General features: G+C 41.3%; 1 protein-coding gene across 6 annotated transcripts in view; it reads left to right on the top strand.

The window, feature by feature from the left end:
* The window catches only part of COX18 (cytochrome c oxidase assembly factor COX18), a 95,141-nt gene that overhangs the window by 6,847 nt on the left and 67,242 nt on the right, over positions 1-21,052 (top strand). For 3 of the 6 annotated variants that reach the window (XM_019932693.3, XM_073805324.1, XM_073805325.1), the window contains exon 6: positions 3,776-6,899. In XM_019932693.3, the coding sequence (XP_019788252.1) occupies positions 3,776-3,949 (174 nt within the window). In that variant the 3' untranslated portion in view covers positions 3,950-6,899. The other 3 variants (XR_012332029.1, XR_012332028.1, XM_073805323.1) reach the window with 2 other exon arrangements.

Raw genomic sequence — 21,052 nt, 5'->3', positions numbered from 1 at the left:
TTTATAGGACTTGTCTTAGGAATCTGAAATAGTATGTTTTTATCGTAAAAAATGTGAATTAAATGTTTGTTTTTTTTAAGACATATTTATTCTGCATCATGATCAGACTGTTACATTTAGCAGTCAATAGCATGGGTGCAAAAAAAAAAAAAAGTCACAGTGAAAACCTTTGTTGGAATGCTTTACACTTTCCACAGAACAGAAACTGAAATAACCTGTTATACACTTAGTCACAAATACAGTCCTCGAGTTTTTTGGCCCATACACAGGAGTATTGTCTAAAACATGTCTTCTTTGTAGCATCTAGGCCCTGCCACCACTGTGCTTGGCTGAGTTCACAAATCTGTTGTACCCTGTAGCTTCCCTGTCACTTCTCTGGCTCTCCTCTCCTGCTAAGCTTTGTTTCCTGGCAGTAATCAAAACCTTCTGCCACTGCCATAGCTCCTGCTGCTGCTGGAACCACCACAGCCACCTTGGTTTTATCGTTTGACGAAGTATTGGCCTCCACCACCATAGAGGCGAGAACTTTTGCCTCCAAAGTTTCCTCCTTTCATCAGTCCAGAATTTGAAGATTGACTGTTGTAAATGCCAAAATCATTGTAGCTTCTGCCACCTCTGAAATTGCTTCCGTCATTACCAAATCCATTATAGCCATCCCCACTGCCACCATAGCCACCACCACCATGGCTGCCACCAAAGGCATCTCGACCACTGAAGTTTCCTCCACCACCAAAGTTGTCATTCCCACCAAAACCACCGCCACGACCACCACCAAAGTTTCCAGAACCACTTCGACCTCTTTGGCTGGATGAAGCACTAGCCATCTCTTGCTGAGATAGGGCTTTCCTTACTTCACAGTTGTGGCCATTCACAGTGTGGTGTTTCTGAATGACAGTCTTGTCTGTGGGGTCATGGTCACCAAAGGTTATGAAAAGTAAAGTCTCTCTTGTTGCTGCTGCCTTAGTTAGTCATGGTTTCAATCACTTCAGTTTTCCCATACTGTTCAGAATAATCTCTTAGGTGATGTTCTTCAGTGTCTTCTTTAATGCCACCAACAAAAATCTTTTTCACAGTTAAGTGGGCACCAGGTCTTTGAGAATCTTCTCTTGAGACGGCCCTCTTTGGTTCCCCAACTCTCCCATCCACCTTGTGTGGCCTTGCCTTCATGGCTGCATCCGCCTCCTCCACAGTGGCATACGTGACAAACCCGAAGCCTCTGGAGCGCTTGGTGTTTGGATCCCTCGTTACCACACAGTCTGTGAGCGTTCCCCTTTGTTGAAAATGGCTCCCCAGACTCTAATCGGTTGTTTCAAAGCTCAAAGCTCAAACCTCCGATGAAGAGCTTCTGCAGATGTTCGGGCTCTTTGGGAGACCCCGACTTACACATGATGGCAGTAGATGGGGGAGACTTCAATGACGCTTACTTGGCGGTGTCCATGGGCTCAATTAAATGTTAAATGTTTTTAAGCTGTCACTTAGACATAGTACCATCATTAATCCTGTGTAAAATAAGTTTCCTTGTTTCTAAAATAGACACCATAATGTCTGTGAGAATTAATGAAATGACAAGTGTCTATTATAGTACTTTTCATGTAATAATAATATTATTATAAAATACTCTGTAAAAACAGAACAATACAAACTCACTACATTTCTAAGGAGAAATAATACCTGTTATAACTGAGGAAACCCCCAGATCAAGTGAAATAGGAGCAGTAAAGTTGTAGTGAGAGGTTGGATTCAAAGTGAGTAACAGATCTGAAAAACAGTGTCTTTTTTTTAAGCTTTTTTTTTTTTTTTTACTTATTTATTTTATCTTATTTATTTTTGTCTGTGTTGGGTCTTTGTTTCTGTGGGCGGGCTTTCTCTAGTTGCAGCGAGCGGGGGCTACTCTTCGTTGCGATGTGCAGACTTCTCATTGTGACTGCAGTGGCTTCTCTTGTTGTGGAGCATGGGCTGTAGGCGTGCGGGCTCAGTAGTTGTGGCTCGCGGGCTTAGTTGCTTCCCAGCATGTGGGATCTTCCCGGACCAGGGTTCGAACCCAGGTGCCCTGCACTGGCAGGTAGATTCTTAACCACTGCGCCACCAGGGAAGCCCTGAATAACAGTGTCTTAAGTACTCAAAAATCCATTCTCTCAAATACAGGAAATTCTGAATTAGGTAATTCAGTGTAGAGCTGATGGAGCATCCCTGTGAAGACTTGAGAAAGGCAGCCTGCTTCTGTCTCAGTGCTGCATCATCCACAGCCTGTAATGGTCTTGAAGGCCGCAGGATAGTCACGATGGCCACTGGAGCTTGTTACCTTGCGAGAATAGTAAAAAGGTTCCTCAAGCACAGTCAGCCCCTTTCAGGACCCTGGCCAGGTGCCCCACCAAACACTGAGCTTCCATCTTAAATATGTGACTGTACCTAACTGCAGAAGAGGTTGGGAAGGATAGTCTTCTTTTTCTTTTTTTTAGATGGCAGTATACCCTGCTGAAAATTAGTATTTTTCTTACTAAGGAAGAAGAATGATACTTAGTAGGCAGTTTTTAGTTTGACGTAGTTGAGGCTCAGGATACTGTTCGCTTCATGGATAAGTTTGATGATGATGGTAGTTAATATTTATTCAACATTAACATTGTACCAGGCCCTTTTTAAAATCATTTACATATATTAGTATACATATTTCTCCCAACAGTGCACTGAAGTAGGAGCTATTATAATCTCTACTTTACTGCTGAGAAAACTGAGGCACAGAGAGGTTAAGTAACTCATCAAGGTTACTCATCTTTTAAGTGGCAGAGTCTAACACACATCCAGGCAGTTTGGCTCTTACTCTTAACTACTGTGCTAACCTGCCTTTAAGGATGTATTGCTTACTGCCCTTAAAAACTTGCTCTGGAACAAATGCAAGTGCTTAATATGGGCGACATTACTGTGCTTACCACTCTACCTAAATTTTCTCATTTATTCCTCACAGCCTCTCTTTGAGGTGGGTACAGTTCTGTCCCCATTTTATAGAAGAGAAAACTGAAACAAGAAAAATAATGTACCCAAAGTTAGATAAATAGATTTCAAACTCAGGCAGTTTGACTCCAGGACCTGGATTCAGCCACCACGTGGTCTTGCCTCTGGGGACTGATTACCTTCTGATGCCAAAGAAAGGTTTGGGAAAGATGTATGTATGTATGTATGGGAATGTTTTGAGAGGCCGCAGAACTTAGTCTTTGACCTAAATAGTAAGTCTGAATGGTAGTAAAAAAGAAAGTTGAAGATAATGCTGAGACTCTTTGTCTCAGGAAAAGGCAAAGATAATGCAGTCCTGACTACACTTAGAAACTGGTTGGTGGGAAAAATTTGGAAGATAGGTGACTGTATATAGGTCTAGGGGGGCTAAGTTTGCCATGATAAATGGCTGTGCCCCCAGTAGCGTACCTTCAATGTAGCAGCCTGTCAAGACTCTTGGTGGGGAAAAAGTATGCTTAACTGCCAGAGATGGAGGTGAGATCTCTCTTGGACTTCTGCTTGGGAGCTGTTCTCTGTCATCCACTTTCTGTCATGAATACCTCTCCTTTTTGTTTCTTTTTGCTTTTGAGTCTTCCTTTCAACTTTCTTACCTACCTATCTGATCTGTCACAGGTATCTAATAGCTACTGAAAGTCTCGGTCAGTCCTGGTGTACTTATATTTACAGAGATTGTAATTTTTTTTTTTATTGCCTACCTATTTCTAGACCTTGGTGTCCTTGGAGAAGGGAGAGATGCTAACTTTCATGTCCTTTCTTCTCTTTACAGTCGATTGTTCTCTACTGGTTATGCTCCAGCCTCATGGGCCTTTCACAGAACTTGCTGCTGCGTTCTCCTAGATTTCGCCAACTTTGTCGAATACCGTTGACCAAGTCAGATTCAGACACTCCTTATAAAGACCTCTTTGCTGCCTTTTACGCCAAGTTCATTTCAAGAAAATGACATACTTTCCAGTAATTTTGAAACAATTACAAGTTTCACTGTTAATGTATTTAGAAGATTTAGAAATTCAGATATGGTTTAATTTGCTTTTTAAAATCATGAGCTCTGTGAAGTACTGTGGATTAAGATATAATCCAGATATATTTGATAGTACTTAAAATCTTTTAAGTGCTAAAAACGTAGTATGTTCAGTTATATAAAAGTGGGATCAAAGTGTCGGGCCCTGTTTATAAAATTACAACTTGCGAGAGGTGCTAGAACTTTGGAAAACAGGACTAGAGAAGTTTTATAAAATAAAAGAATCCAGTGAAGTGATTTTTAAAATTTTGGGGGTGTGGAGGATCATAGACCCGGTTGATCATTTAATAAAGCCATGGTTTTCTCTTCAGAAAAGTCCTGGAACTCACAACATGGAGGCCTTTATTGACCCCCCTTCTGGTAATTCCTGGTTAATAAGTATTATTCTAATGGAACATACATTGATGATGAGTTAATGTGTGATTTTAAAATGAAAAGGACTTGAGATACATGCAGTGGAGTAGTCCACGCATGTAAGAAAGTACCTAATAGGGTAGGTAGTGTTGCTTCTCAACCTTGCTCTGAAGGAATACAAAAATTGTACATTTCCTTTCTCTGTAATTTAAGGAGTCTAGAATACAGAGCATAGAACTAAGTACTGCTAGAGCCCAAAGTAGAAAATCTTAAGCTAATCATATAGAATATGAAGGAACCCAATATCTCTGATAATCCTTTAAGAAAGTGAAAAACTGGTACTAGGGTCAAGGTTATGCTAATTGGGAGACTCCTTTAGACCTGTACACCTTGGTATGATAATGCATAACATTAAATTGGTCTGAGGATCTTAATATTACAAAATTCATAATTTCATAGCTTAGAAAAAAGGATCAAAGTAAATTTTAAAAGCTCAAAAGATCAGGATAGTATTTAGCAAGTTTTAAAAATAATGACTGAATACATGAAGTTACATTAGTTACACTATTACTAGAAATTAAATAGTAGGTGAAGAATCATCTCATTCAGCCAGAGAGCATGCATATGAACATTGTGTATTCAGTCATTAGAGAATATAGGTAGATCACATAATTGTGAAGTAAGCTTGTTGTGCAGAATTCTGGAGACAGAGCTGTTTGAGTCTTTCCTGTCATCTCAAAGTACAGTAGACCCTTCTGTCTTCCTAGCCCCAAAGCCACAACCATTAAGAGCTTCAAACTGTCAGCAGCTAGAATCCCAACAAACAGCTGAAACAGACTTCATTAGATAAGGACTAACATAGCCACAGATAGGGAATGATTCTGTGACTCTTGAACATATTAACTTGACTATAGTCGTTTGTGGAATACAGTTTCAAAGTAAAAGGGACTATTAGAAAACTTTGAACTTTATTTGGTAATTGTGTTGCTCTTGTTAATATTGCATTGCTGTTTTGGAACTCTTATTGTCAGGTAAAATATATAATGATGTTTACTGGTATATTTGTTTTCTGTGGATGCTGTTAACAAAATCTTTATGCTGCTTATGCACCAGGAGGAAGATGCTATTGAATGTATTTGATATTATAAGATATATCTCTTTCAAATTTTTCTTTTAAGAGATAGATTTAGGGATTGCCCCTGAGGTCCTACAAAAGAGGGTCCTCCCCACAGTTCTCCACCAGTATACTCAGAAAGCCTAGCCTTCATATCTGTTTCACCTAAGACCTTCCACAATCTCAGTTAAGAACTGATGAAATAAAATTCATGTTTTACGGCAAGATGAGAAAAGTTTAAACATAAATTTTTTCTTTGTCCCTTTGGGCCTCCTCCCTCCCCTTTAGCAGGTATTGTGCATCTGCATTAACCAGAGCTCTTTAGGAGATGACGTTCCTTAATCTCATTAAGGGACACTGACTCTTAGGAGATAACCTTCCTTCTTGTAAGGGACCATGATGACTCATGACCCACTGTTTGCTTTGTACCTGTAGGTCTGGATTGTGTAAACTGTTAATAATATGCCGTATGACATAAACCCTTTGTCTCAAAAACGTACATAACTGTGCTTTGACCCCTAATTGGCAGAACGGTCCCCAGAGCTTTCTGAAAGTCTACCTCTCAGAGTATAATCCTCAAATTGCCTTGAAATTTTTGCATTTTTTTCCTTAAACTGTTGATGAATTTTTCTGTTGACAGAGCTGTACATAAAAGCACTTTGATCCTGGTTGATTCCTGTCCATAGGAACCACAAGGCCTGGCAGTTACCACAAAAAAAAGAAAAAAAAATACCAGCTGAGGAATGGCAGCAGAAGAGATTAAACCAAGACAGCACTTTTACACAGAAGCCTTGCCTAGTTCTTAGAGCAGTAACTTTTGCTTTGCTGTAACTTGAACATGAGAGAGATCCGACACAACTGTCCCAAAGGAATATGTAACAAGAGAACCCTGTTCCCTTGTATTCTCACTGACTACCTTCTTGACTGCCCAGTTTTTACGTAAGTTTTGCAAGATAGTCTTACCTTTAATTGCCTAGGCCTACACTGCTGATTTTCTTCTGTAAAATGAGGACTTCCGGGTGTTTGAGAACAAAAACCTTGATGGAAAGACCTTAAAATCAAAATAAATGCTTTAAGAAAGCAGCGCGGCTTCCCTGGTGGCGCAGTGGTTAAGAATCCGCCTGCCAGTGCAGGGGACACGGGTTTGAGCCCTGGTCCGGGAAGATCCCACATGCTGCGGAGCAACTAAGCCTGTGCGCCACAACTTAGGGCCCGCGAGCCACAGCTACTGAAGCCCGTGTGCCTAGAGCCTGTGCTCCACAACAAGAGAAGCCACCGCAATGAGAAGCCTGTGCACCGCAACGAACAGCCTGTGCACGCTCAACGCAGCTAGCGAAAGCCTGTGCGCAGCAACGAAGATCCAGTGCAGCCAAAAATAAATAAATAATTTTTTTTAAAAAAGCAGCCACTGTTAATGAGTTTTTCTGTCTAAGGCAACAAAAAAGAAATTTCTGTCCTTGAAAGTTCCTGCTAGACTCCAGAGGGCCAAGAATTTCTTGAAAAAGAAACCTCTGGGGAAAATGCCCCATTTCTATCTTTTCTATTTTGAGAAAATTTTACGGTCATGCTCCTCTTCCTTTGTGTCCCTGATGTGGCAGTTATATTTGTTTTTCCTTAGTTGAGAAGGCAGCATTGTATTTAATTTAGCTTTGGTTTTTGTTTTCTGGCTAAATTGTAGCTCTCCGGGAAAACTTAAAACTGGACTATGAAATATACCTAACTATATCCCTTTCATTGCAGCTGCATTTCTGCATGTTCCAACGGTAGTACAATTGATAATTTGAGGAATTTCTTCTAATTATAACCTCAAACTTCCTGGCTTTTCTGTGAGTGATGGATGCTTCTGAGGGTAAGGAGTATTAAAAATATGAATTCTGTATCTGAGAATTAACAGCTGCTTATTCCATGTTATTCATAATGTGTCCCATGTGTTGCTATAGGTAGGAAACTCTCCTTTTGTGGTTTCCTTATAGAAGCTTCAGTTGTGCTTATATGAGTTTTCAAATACAGATGTTCCATTTGGGGATGCAAGTGAAAACCAGAAATTCCCATTTAAAATTACAGTCACAACCAAGTAGAGATTTTAAAATGAAATATTTTCTTCCTTTAACTCTCACGTATCTACATCACAATGTGTTACTTTACTTTAAAATACAGTCAATCCTCATTCACAGTTTCATATTTGTGAATTCACCTACTCACTAAAATTTATTTGTAAAATGCTCATGATATTTTTTTTTTTTTGCCGTACGCGGGCCTCTCACCGCTGTGGCCTCTCCCGTTGCGGGGCACAGGCTCCGGACGCGCAGGCTCAGCGGCCATGGCTCACGGGCCCAGCCGCTCCGCGGCGTGCGGGATCCTCCCGGACCGGGGCACGAACCCGTGCCCCCTGCATCGGCAGGCGGACTCCCAACCACTGCACCACCAGGGAAGCCCGCTTGTGATATTTTTGCTGTTACTAGCAGACATGTGGCTGCATGCTCAGAGCAGCAAAAAATTTGAGACCAGTGCACACATTCCCAGCAGCAGTCAAATCAAGTGACACTGCGTTTTGTTTCAGCTCTCATACTGTAAACGTGTCCTTCTTGTGGTCTATTTAGTGCCATGTTTTTCTCATTTTTACACTTTTTGGTGATGATTTCTCTGTTTAAGATGGCCCCCGAGCACTAAGTACAAGAAGACTGTGATGTCCTCACAGAGAAAATATGTGTTAGGTAAGCCTTTTTCCAGTGTGATTTACAGTGCTACTGGCCATGAGTTCAGTGTTAATGAATCAACAATATATATTAAATAAGATGTCTTTAAACAGAAACACACATAGGACGTGATTATGTCTTGATTGGTTGATGAAATTGGTTGTTGTGACCAAAGGCTTGAAGGAGCCTAACTCTGAATTTCCTCTAGGAGTGATGGGTGGCTTTATAGAACAAAACTACCGTGAATAATGAGAATTGAATGTATTTCAGCCTATGCTGCACAGTTTTATAGTCATATGGTGGTTTAAATCAGGCATCCTTAAATTGAGGACCAATGGGCCACAAATCTAGCTCATGGCCCTTTTTTGTACAGCCTGAAAGCCAACAGTAGTTTTTACATTCTTATATGATTGAAAAAGAATGAAAAGATAATATTTTGTGACACATAAAAATTACGTGAAGTTCACATTTCAGTGTTTTGCTGGTGCACAGCCATGTTTGTTTATGTATTATCTGTGGCTTTCATGCTTCAACTGCAGAGCTGAGTGGTTGTGACAGAGATTTTATGTCACAGTGCTTCATACTGTGCTCAGCACACAGATCTTGGTGATGCGGTTATAACTCCACAGCATTTCGTGTGTACTGCCCTACTGCGATATTTTATTTTTTATTACCAGTTCATATCCAGTCAAAATAAGAAAAGTGGATTTTATATGTCATACTTTTAAAGCACAGTAGAGTATGGATTATTTTGTTATTGAATTAGATGGCAAAACATTGTGTTTATTATGCAGTGACACTATCGCTGTGCTGAAAGAACAGGATGTATGTTGACATTTCCAGACATCATGATATTCCCAACTTGCAGGAAAGCGATGGTCAGAAAAAGTAGAAAATTTAAAGTGGAATATCTCATCACAGCAGAATGGATTTGAAAGAAAAACTCACAACTAATGGAAAATTCTGTTTCCTCTATACACTACCCACAGAACCCTTCTGGCCACCAAATGTGTGTGTGTGTTCTCCATACCAAGCAGTTCTCCAGTTCTTTGCAGGCACCAACTGAGTGTCCTACAATTTAGTTCAGTTCTGATACTACCTGGAGTTTTCACCTGAAAACTGGGTTTGCCTCTTGGTGGGTTTCCAGCCAAGAGACACAAACAAGCCAAAGAACAGGAGAAGAAAGGATTTATAACTTGCAGCAAGTAAGGAGAACACGGGGGATTTTCCAAAAGGAATGTCTCCCCGAACTGCAAAATTGGGGAAGTTTTAAGCTAAGGATATGTGCACATTCAGGAAGGGGCTAGAGCAGAGGAGAATTCAGCACAGAATTGGGGCAAAAGTCAACAGAGTCCAAGTTCCCAAGGGTCAGAAAAGGTTAACATCATCATTCCTTAGGTTCTGACCTATCTGAGGTCTCAGTGTGTAGTTACCATCCTCCACCTGGGTGGGGGCCTTAGTGCTTTCAGAACTCAAAGATAATGTATCAGATTGTTATGTATATCCCTTGAGGAGGAACTAGAACTCTCATCTCTGAACTGTTGTTTCTTGACTGCATTTCCTTTGTTCCTGCATTCCCTTATGATCATTGATTATAGAGACCTATTCAAGGGCAAGCATCCTAGGCAGGCTTAGATCACAAAATGGCTTAGGGCAAAAATGGCTTCTCTCACATCAAGGAAGCCATGCCTGGTTCACCCCCTACCTTATCTGCTTACAGAGTCAGTACAGATTGCACAGTCCCACAAGACTGCCCTCTGTCCCCGCCCCCCACTTCAGACACCAATCTGAAGTATTACCTACAACCTCTGCCCGACTTGGTTGCAAATCTGGGGTTCCCATAACCCTTTCCTTGGGTTTGATAATTTGCTAGAACAGTTCACAAAACTTAGGAAGGCATTTAACTATTATCCATTTATTATAAAGGATGCAACTCAGGAACAGCTAAATGGAAGGATTGCCTGGGTCAATGTATAGGGCTGGGTACAAAGAGCTCCTATACTCTGCAGGCTTCATTACGTAGGCACGAGTGATTACAGCATTGGTCATTGGTGATTGGATTCGGTCTCCAGCCCCTTTCCCCACCTGAGAGGTCAAGGGATGGGGCTGAAAGTTTCCATTTCAACCCTCTGATCTTGTGGTTGGTTCCTCTGACAAAAAGAAGCTGGGATTGAGAGATCTCATAGACTCCACCACCTTAAGAGATGGAGCAGTTAGCCACAATTCCAAATTTTGACGTTCAAGCCACGTGTTATTATCCTGTTGCTGCTGTAGTGAATTACTACAAACTTAGTGACTTAAAACAACACACACAAAAAAACAAACAAAAAAACCCACATTTATTATCTTACAACTCTGGGGGTCAGATGTCTGAAATGGATCCACAGGGCTGCGTTCCTTCTGGAGGCTCTAGGAGAGACTCTAGTTTCACACACACCCAGTCTCTCTCTCTCTTGTCTTATCTCTTTCTTTCACTATGACTCTCCTGCCTCCCTCTTACAAGGACTCTTGTAATTATATTGGGCTGCTCTGATAATCCAGGATAATCTTCCCATCTCAAGATCCTTAATTTAGGCACATTTTTTGACCTTGTTTCTCATGTCTAAGCACTACCACTTCTTTTTTTTTTTTTTTTCATCTTTATTGGAGTATAATTGCTTTACAATGGTATGTTAGTTTCAGCTTCACAACAAAATGAATCAGTTATATATATACATATGTTCCCATATCTCTTCCCACTTGCCTCTCCCTCCCTCCGACCCTCCCTATCCCACCCCTCCAGGCGGTCACAAAGCACCGAGCTGATCTCCCTGTGCTATGCGGCTGCTTCCCACTAGCTGTCTACCTTACGTTTGGTAGTGTATATATGTCCATGCCTCTCTCTCGCTTGTCACCGTTTACCCTTCCCCCTCCCCATAGCCTCAAGTCCATTCTCTAGTAAGTCTGTGTCTTTATTCCTGTTTCACCCCTAGGTTTTTAATGACATTTTTTTCCTTAAATTCTATATATATGTGTTAGCATACGGAATTTGTCTCTCTCTTTCTGACTGACTTCACTCTGTATGACAGACTCTAGGTCTATCCACCTCATTACAAATAGCTCAATTTCGTTTCTTTTTATGGCTGAGTAATATTCCATTGTATATATGTGCCACATCTTCTTTATCCATTCATCCGATGATGGACACTTAGGTTGTTTCCATCTCTGGGCTATTGTAAATAGAGCTACAATGAACATTTTGGTACATGACTCTTTTTGAATTATGGTTTTCTCAGGGTATATGCCCAGTAGTGGGATTGCTGGGTCATATGGTAGTTCTATTTGTAGTTTTTTAAGGAACCTCCATACTGTTCTCCACAGTGGCTGTATCAATTCACATTCCCACCAACAGTGTAAGAGGGTTCCCTTTTCTCCACACCCTCTCCAGCATTTATTGTTTCTAGATTTTTTGATGATGGCCATTCTGACTGGTGTGAGATGATATCTCATTGCAGTTTTGATTTGCATTTCTCTAATGATTAGTGATGTTGAGCATTCTTTCATGTGTTTGTTGGCAGTCTGTATATCTTCTTTGGAGAAATGTCTATTTAGGTCTTCTGCCCATTTTTGGATTGGGTTGTTTGTTTTTTTGTTATTAAGCTGCATGAGCTGCTTATAAATTTTGGAGATTAATCCTTTGTCAGTTGCTTCATTTGCAAATATTTTCTCCCATTCTGAGGGTTGTCTTTTGATCTTCTTTATGGTTTCCTTTGCTGCGCAAAAGCTTTTAAGTTTCATTAGGTCCCATTTGTTTACTTTTGTTTTAATTTCCATTTCTCTAGGAGGTGGGTCAAAAAGGACCTTGCTGTGATTTATGTCATAGAGTGTCCTGCCTATATTTTCCTCTAAGAGTTTGATAGTTTCTGGCCTTACATTTAGGTCTTTAATCCATTTTGAGCTTATTTTTGTGTATGGTGTTAGGGAGTGATCTAATCTCATACTTTTACATGTAGCTGTCCAGTTTTCCCAGCACCACTTATTGAAGAGGCTGTCCTTTCTCCACTGTACATTCCTGCCTCCTTTGTCAAAGATAAGGTGACCATATGTGCGTGGGTTTATCTCTGGGCTTTCTATCCTGTTCCACTGATCTATATTTCTGTTTTTGTGCCAGTACCATACTGTCTTGATTACTGTAGCTTTGTAGTATAGTCTGAAGTCAGGACGCCTGATTCCTCCAGCTCCGTTTTTCGTTCTCAAGATTGCTTTGGCTATTCGAGGTCTTTTGTGTTTCCATACAAATTGTGAAATTTTTTGTTCTAGTTCTGTGAAAAATGCCAGTGGTAGTTTGATAGGGATTGCATTGAATCTGTAGATTGCTTTGGGTAGTAGAGTCATTTTCACAATGTTGATTCTTCCAATCCAGGAACATGGTATATCTCTCCATCTATTTGTATCATCTTTAACTTCTTTCATCAGTGTCATAATTTTCTGCATACAGATCTTTTGTCTCCTTAGGTAGGTTTATTCCTAGATATTTTATTCTTTTTGTTGCATTGGTAAATGGGAGTGTTTTCTTGATTTCACTTTCAGATTTTTCATCCTTAGTGTATAGGAATGCCAGAGATTTCTGTGCATTAATTTTGTATCCTGCTACTTTACCAAATTCATTGATTAGCTTTAGTAGCTTTCTGGTAGCATCTTTAGGATTCTCTATGTATAGTATCATGTCATCTGCAAAGAGTGACAGCTTTACTTCTTCTTTTCCGATTTGGATTCCTTTTATTTCCTTTTCTTCTCTGATTGCTGTGGCTAGGACTTCCAAAACTATGTTGAATAAGAGTGGTGAGAGTGGGCAACCTTGTCTTGTTCCTGATCTTAGTGGAAATGCTTTCAGTTTTTCACCATTGAGGACGATGTTGGCTGTGGGTTTGTCATATATGGCCTTTATTATGTTGAGGAAAGTTCCCTCTATGCCTACTTTCTGCAGGGTTTTTATCATAAATGGGTGTTGAATTTTGTCAAAAGCTTTCTCTGCATCTATTGAGATGATCATATGGTTTTTCTCCTTCAATTTGTTAATATGGTGTATCACGTTGATTGATTTGCGTATATTGAAGAATCCTTGCATTCCTGGAATAAACCCCACTTGATCATGGTGTATGATCTGTTTACTGTGCTCTTGGATTCTGTTTGCTAGTATTTTGTTGAGTATTTTTGAATCTATGTTCATCAGTGATATTGGCCTGTAATTTTCTTTCTTTGTGACATCCTTTTCTGGTTTTGGTATCAGGATGATGGTGGCCTCGTAGAATGAGTTGGGGAGTGTTCCTCCCTCTGCTATATTTTGGAAGAGTTTGAGAAGGATAGGTGATAGCTCTTCTCTAAATGTTTGATAGAATTCGCCTGTGAAGCCATCTGGTCCTGGGCTTTTGCTTGTTGGAAGATTTTTAATCACAGTTTCAATTTCAGTGCTTGTGATTGGTCTGTTCATATTTTCTATTTCTTCCTGATTCAGTCTTGGCAGGTTGTGCCTTTCTAAGAATTTGTCCATTTCTTCCAGGTTGTCCATTTTATTGGCATAGAGTTGCTTGTAGTAATCTCTCATGATCTTTTGTATTTCTGCAGTGTCAGTTGTTACTTCTCCTTTTTCATTTCTAATTCTATTGATTTGAGTCTTCTCCCTTTTTTTCTTGATGAGTCTGGCTAATGGTTTATCAATTTTGTTTATCCTTTCAAAGAACCAGCTTTTAGTTTTATTGATCTTTGCTATTGTTTCCTTCATTTCTTTTTCATTTATTTCTGATCTGATTTTTATGATTTCTTTCCTTCTGCTAACTTTGGGGTTTTTTTGTTCTTCTTTCTCTAATTGCTTTAGGTGCAAGGTTAGGTTGTTTATTCGAGATGTTTCCTGTTTCTTAAGGTAGGATTGTATTAAGCACTACCACTTCTAAATCAAGATCTGTGGAGATGAATGTACTCCTCTGTCTTCCATGTTGCCACTGCACTATCTAGATCTAAGGAGTCACTCCATCTCCCATCATCTCCCTTTTTTTTCCTATCTGTAGCCCCCTGTTTCTTTTAGATGGTGGTGGGGAGAGCAGGGTCACTTTCTGACACTATTTAGAGTAATCCCTCCAGGTTGTGTCTTGGACGTTAATGTCAGTGCCTTGGGCAGGGTGTGTTTTCTCCCTACCATCTTCCTGTGGGCAGGAGCTTACTAAAATGCCTTACCAAGATAATCCTGACCATGGTCTCTGACATCATCCACCTCAGGGAACCTAACCCGTCCACCACTACATATGATAAGCTTCCAGTAGTCAGTTGTTTATATGTCTGGAATGCACAAGTGACATTTCTGGAACCAATATCTGGCTTGCCATTCCTGTTGCTGCACATGAGTAACTTGTCTTTTCTGTATGTCATTGATGTGCTGAACTGCCCAAGGGGTAAGATGTTCATTCCCCCAAGTCAGCTCCAGCTTGACAGCTCTGACACCTTGTCACTTACCCTAAAATTGTTTAATGGAAGCAGGGCACATATTCAGAAATCAAAAAAGGTGAGTCCGTCATGCAGCTGGTAATTCCTGGTGGCCTTGTAGGCGTGGCAACCCACACATTGGCTCCATTGTTATTTTCTATATGCAGAGTGGCTCACATTCCTTGTCGATGAAGTTCTATTAAAATTCTCAGGATTGGGGGTTTTCTGAGGATAAAAGGGAATAGACGTTTTTTTAAAAAAGCCCTGCCAAATGAGACATTTCTTTAGTAACCACCTCTCAGTCTTTCCCCCTTGACCACATAGAGTAAAGCAGAGATATTTTTCCCCATAATGTCTAGGCTAGAATTTGGCCTTCTTGAGGGTAGGAAGTAAAGTGATTGATCCACCAACAAAAGTGTGTATACAGATATTACTCTCTGATTTTATGAAAAAACTTTATGGGTATGAATTCTATGAGTTTGTTCATTAAAATTATCCTGGATAGCCCACTGTGGTGGGTAATGTGCTCAAATGAATGCACTGGCCACCAGAGTCACATTTTAGTCAAGACACTCAGCTCTCTTTGTCCTGGAGAAGAAGCATTTCTACATGAGCTCTCGGGGTGCCTCTGTTCCCCAGGTGTCCAAGGTTAAGATGCATAGACCTCAGCCTCCCATGGGCAGCATTTCTGAGGAGGTGCCAGCTGCACCCACAGCCACTTTTTTCAAGAATGCTTTTATTCCCATTTCATCCTCACAACTAGGACTCAGTTCTCCCTTCACCCCATCTGAAGCTTCAGATGTTCCAGACAGACTTTCACCAGTCCTCAACCTCCATCTGAGATACAGTAGGGTTAGGTTGATATGATTTAGGGCTTTATACGTGCCCAGGTACAGAGGCGTGGGTTGTCGGGTACCTGTCTACTCGCCACTTTCTCTCTCCTCCAGTATTCCGTACTGTTCTGATGCCCTTGCTGGTGGGACACATGAATCTCCATGGTTACCCCAGACTGAAAATAGATGCTGAAATTATAGTTTGAGAATACCACCTTACAGTAGTCCTGGGAAGCATCCAGTTTACACAGAATAGGAAGATAAGGGAGTAATTATGAGCTCACACTTGAAATGGTACCTCTTCATTCTGTAAATTTATATCTAATAGCCCACTCCAGTGCTAAAGATTCTAGTTTGTACTTTTTTTTTTTTTTTTTTTTTTGGCTGTACCACGTGTCTTACAAAATCTTGATTCCCCAACTAGGGATTGAACTTGGGCCGATGGCAGTGGAAGCAAGGAGTCCTAACTACTGGACCACCAGGGAATTCCCTAAAAATTCTGGTTTGTAAGTGGAGTACAAAGCTCTGTAATTCCATAGTCCCTCAACTAGCAAAGGCAACCAGCTGTTCCTGTTCTTTTGTTCTCTGGAATCATCTTATATTGCACTGCCCCTAAGCCTTCCAAACAGATGTGAGTGTGTCATATGTAGGTCAGATGTTGGTACAGTGACACTGAGAAGTCAATCCACTTATGCATAGAATGCTTGCCTGCTGGCTTCTTCTCCCAGTGGGACCAGGATAGAATGACTCCACTCCTCTCTCAGTGCCCAAGACTGCTGGGGGTCATCAGAGGAGAGAGAAGACAAGGTGGTAACCTAGTGAAAGTGTAGCCTCAAGTCAAAATAGTGAGAGGAATTGGAAATCCAAATCCTTAAAAAACAACAACAGCCCACTGATAACTCCCAGGTATAAGGTCTCTAGTTCTCTAAAGTGCATGAGACAGGGCCAGTGTTTGAGCAAGTCTTCCAAGGGATTTTGTGTTTGCCTTTGGCTGAGATAACAGGTGCCCCACATATTTGACAGGGATACAGTAGATACAGTACAATTGACGAGTACCATGAAGTTTCAGATTCGCCTTTTTGAGATGGTCTACTGCTTTATTTTTATTTATTTATTAATAAATTATTTTTGGCTGCATTGGGTCTTCGTTGCTGTATGTGGGCTTTCTCTAGCTGCAGCGAGTGGGGGCTACTCTTCGTTGTGGGGCGTGGGCTTCTCATTGTGGTGGCTTCTTTTGTTGCAGAGCAGGGACTCTAGAGCGCAGGCTCAGTAGTTGTGGCGCACGGGCTTAGTTGCTCCGCAGCATGTGGGATCTTCCTAGACCAGGGCTCAAACCCCTGTCCCCTGCACTGGCAGGTGGATTCTTAACCATTGTGCCAGCAGGGAAACCCTGGTCTACTGCTTTAAAGTCTCTTCTCTTGTTCTTCCAAAGAGTTACCAAATATAATGAGATTGTCTAGATGCACCATTATGTCCAGGGAATTTGCGTTCCCAAGCACTTTCTCTAGATCAGCTGCTGAAAGGTAGTTGGAATCCCAGAGGTTTGGTGTTTTTGTTCCCTAAAATGTAGGATTAACTTTTTTTTTTTTCCTGAGCTAGACCTTTCCTTTGTTTCATCTAACTTTTCCTTTCTTGCCATAAGACTGCTTTTGACTCGTCTACAAGGTTTTTCTTCTCTTTTATTCCCAGGTATATTCAGATATTACGTGCACACTCGCCTCTCTCTGAGGCCAAATGGGTTTAAAGTCTTCAAATGGGTTTAAAATGGTATCAGTTCAATTGGTCTGAGGGGTCAGATTGCAGGTCTGCTGCAATCAGACAAGACTTAGCCTGCTCTGGAAGGAAGTATTCTTCTTGCTTTCTTTGGGAAAGAAATTGTGGACCTGGGGTGATATTAAATCAAAACTTTCTTATCTCATGCAGTATATTGAAGGGAAAGGGATTGTTTCCCCCTATCTTTTGTTGTAGACAGTAACCACCCAGACCACCATTAGCATAAATCTTTATTCTAAAATACTGGCCCTGAGAAGGTCCAATGGAACATTCTGACATGGGGGAGGAGGGCAAAATTGTATAGAGTTTAGCACGAAGGGTCACTTAACATTTAGATGATTTGGAAAATTAGTCAAGGGTGTTCTCCTTAGAGTGAGGAATAGTTTGTGCTGATTCATAGCCGTGGTTTGGGCATGGATTTTATCAAGAGCAGTGGAGAACAACAAGGGGCTAAGGTCATATGTAGAAGGGAGTAGAGAGGAACAGTTGCAGGGACCCAGTGGAAGGTTCTCGGGTCTCTTACACGATTTTTTTCTCTTACACTATTTTTAATGTATATATAAAGACCAAGCATGTTTTGCAGACAGAAAGAAGGCTATTTCATAATAATTTCACAAGCATTGTACATTCACTTTCTTTGTAGCATTATGTACCCTCAGAAGAGACAGACAGATAATTGCAGTACGTAGTTGGAAGAACAAGAGAGAGTTTTCACGATCTACCAATTCATCTGATTTCCATGAGAACTAAGATCATTATGTGGTAATAGCAGAGGGTCCCAGGGTTTCCCACAACAACAGGGTGAGTCCTCTGGGAAAATACCCATTTCTTAAATTTAGGAAACCTGTTACCACGGACCACCACCACTGAGCACTGGCTCAGCAGTTTCAGCATTTTGAAGTCCCAACGTGGGATATTGATGTGTTTTAGCCCATTTGTCCCATACCATACTCCACATGTCTTAATTTTGTTGCACTCCAATATCCAGGCACTCTGACATTAATATGATGCTTAAGTTAGTCATTTTCTCTAATAAACCATTTTTTTCTAGGATACTCCCTAAAAAGTAGAGGGCTTCATATTGCCAGTGTTTTTTCTGTCTAGCATATTTTACATCCCATTCAATGATAGAGAATACCTAAATCCTGATTTATAGTTTACTTTTCCATTACTTAGTTTGATTATAAGACCTCTTTTGATCACAGTAAGTGGCACCCTAATTCAATCTAACTTCAGAAAAAAGAGGTTATATTTATTCATATAACTACAAAGTTTATAGGTAATGTTGGGTTTAGGCATGGGTGGTCCTAGAAGTTTAAACAGTGTCCTCAGGACCATTTTCTTTTATTTTTCAACTTTGCTTTCCTTTGGGTTGGCCTGATTTTTGAAGCTCAAGTGGCAAATATGGCCACTAGTAGCTCTAGGCTCACAATATCTCTTCAGTTAGTGCTTCCTGTACTTCTAGAAAATGTTCTAGGGAAGACCTTGATTGGCTTGTGTGGGTGTAGTATATTGTTTGGCCGGATATGGGTTACGTTTACCACTCCCAGATCCAGTGTTGGGGTAACTCCAACCTAAACCATGTGAATGGAGTGTTGGGAAGGAATGGATTTTCAAAGGATACAGGACTTCTCCATCCAGCTCCTTGGCTGCTCAGCAGCATATGTATATATAATATAATTTATTATAATGTAATTAATATTAATATATAATTACGTAGAATTAATATCTTAATATAATTTGAACGTTACATTTGTTATATATAAATATGTAATTATATAAATATATAACTTAAAACATAATGTAACTATTTCTCCTTAACAGAAGACAGCCCAAATTTTCATATAATTCCTGCATTTGCTTTTATTTTATTTTTTAATAAATTTATTTATTTATTTAGTTTTGGCTGCGTTGGGTCTTTGTTGCTGTGCACGGGCTTTCTCTAGTTGTGGCAAGCAAGGGTTACTCTTCATTGTGGTGTGCGGGCTTCTCATTGCGGTGGCTTCTCTTGTTGCAGAGCACAGGCTCTAGGCGCACGGGCTCAGTAGCTGTGGCTCACGGGCTGTAGAGCGCAGGCTCAGTAGTTGTGGCGTGCGGGCTTAGTTCCTCCGCGGCATGTGGGATCTTCCCGGACCAGGGCTCGAACCCGTGTCCCCTTCATTGGCAGGTGTATTCTCAACCACTGCGCCACCAGGGACGCCCTGCATTTACTTTTAGATCCAAGGTCTTTGAATAATTTATATGCCTCTCAGTTAGGTTCATGAGATTCTACATGGTAAGAAATATACTTACGTGTCCAATAATAAGTAGTGGAAGGGAAAGAAAACAGGAAAAGTTCCCATTTGAGGTAGGGAAGAAGGGAAATCACCGCGTGGCTGCAGGTTCCTAGTGCATGCACACACACAGCCCCTGGGGCTCCCTGACGGGGAAGTAAAGCTGTTTTAGTTTGTCTTGCCCACAGCCGCAGGTGAGATGAGCACTGGGAGGGCTTCCCTTCTGGAGCTGCACCAGTTCCCTTTTGGTACTGCTTTTCCTGCCTGGGAGGCACCTTGGGAGTTAACAGGCTTGTGGTTCTGCTGGCAAAATATTTACTTTGAAACCGTTCCAGCCTTCCCCTTGACTTGCTTTCTCACAGTTCCATGGTCTAGCAAGCAACGCCAGAGAGCTTGTTGATGTGTGGTCTGTGAGTCCTGACCCTGTTTAGGGGCAGGCCTTACTGCACTGCCCATCTTCTGGTTCTCTGCTTACTGCTTCTTACGGACCTGTTTTTCAGAAACTATAGGCTGCGTGTCGTTCTGCAGAGCAAACCTCCTCCTCACTGCTAGGCTGCATCCCAGTGCATTGCTGTTTAGAATGGCAGTACTTATTATCATTGCTCGGCAGAAAGAGGACTGAAGGAGGTAATGCTGGGGAGAGGCAGTGCAGTGGGGAAAGATTTTCCTGTTGGGACCTGTAGGTGACACTGGGCCACACCTCTCCTATAGTGACAGGAAAACAATAGAGAGTGTCCAACTCCACCTGGCAAGCTCCTGCTTTGATTTTTACTTTCCTTTAGTTCTTCTAAGTCCTAGGGAAAAGGGCCTGGGCCAGCCAGACTGCATTGTCACAAACAGTATGGAGGACGGGCCTCTGGGGTATAACACTAAACGCTATGGCCAGTCAGTCCCAGCAATCCTGGGTCTTTTCCAATACTCAGAAGGGATTCCCCAGGAGTTTGCCATCACAGGGCCAGCTCAGCAGAAACAGAAAAATATGGCCCTGAACTCGTGAATAAGAGCCTGTTTTTAAAACACAGCTGAGCTTCTGGTAGTGCCTAATCAAATAACTAATTCGTTCTTCTTCGTGGTCCTGAACCCAGGCCATGGCAGTGAAAGTGCCAGGTCCTAACCACTGGAGCACGAGGGAACTCCCTAGCCATTTTATTTTTAAGTTGTCTGTACTGGCTATCTTCAGTCTCTCATTCTTCACTCCCTCCCACTCTCCATTACTTTGACCTTTTGCATTGTGCTCTAGTTCACTAATTTGTTCTTCATCTGTGTCTATTCTGCAGTTATGTCTACTCAGTGTTCTTAGTTTCATTTTGTTGCAGGAAGGGGGACCCCTTCCAGGGCCCAAGAGTGGGCCCTTGTCTAACACTTGGAAATGAATTGTCCAAGGAGACACACGTGCTGACAAAGCAAGAGACTTTATTGGGAAGGGGCGCCCGGGCGGAGAGCAGGAGAATAAGGGAACCCCGGATAACTGCTCTACCACATGGCTCACAGTCTCAGGTTTTATGGTGATGGGATTAGTTTCCGGG

Source organism: Tursiops truncatus, chromosome 5 (assembly GCF_011762595.2).
Source record: "Tursiops truncatus isolate mTurTru1 chromosome 5, mTurTru1.mat.Y, whole genome shotgun sequence".
Classification (NCBI taxonomy): Eukaryota; Metazoa; Chordata; class Mammalia; order Artiodactyla; family Delphinidae; genus Tursiops; species Tursiops truncatus.
The sequence above is the reverse complement of the archived record's forward strand: the minus strand, read 5'-3'. Positions and strand labels throughout refer to the sequence as shown.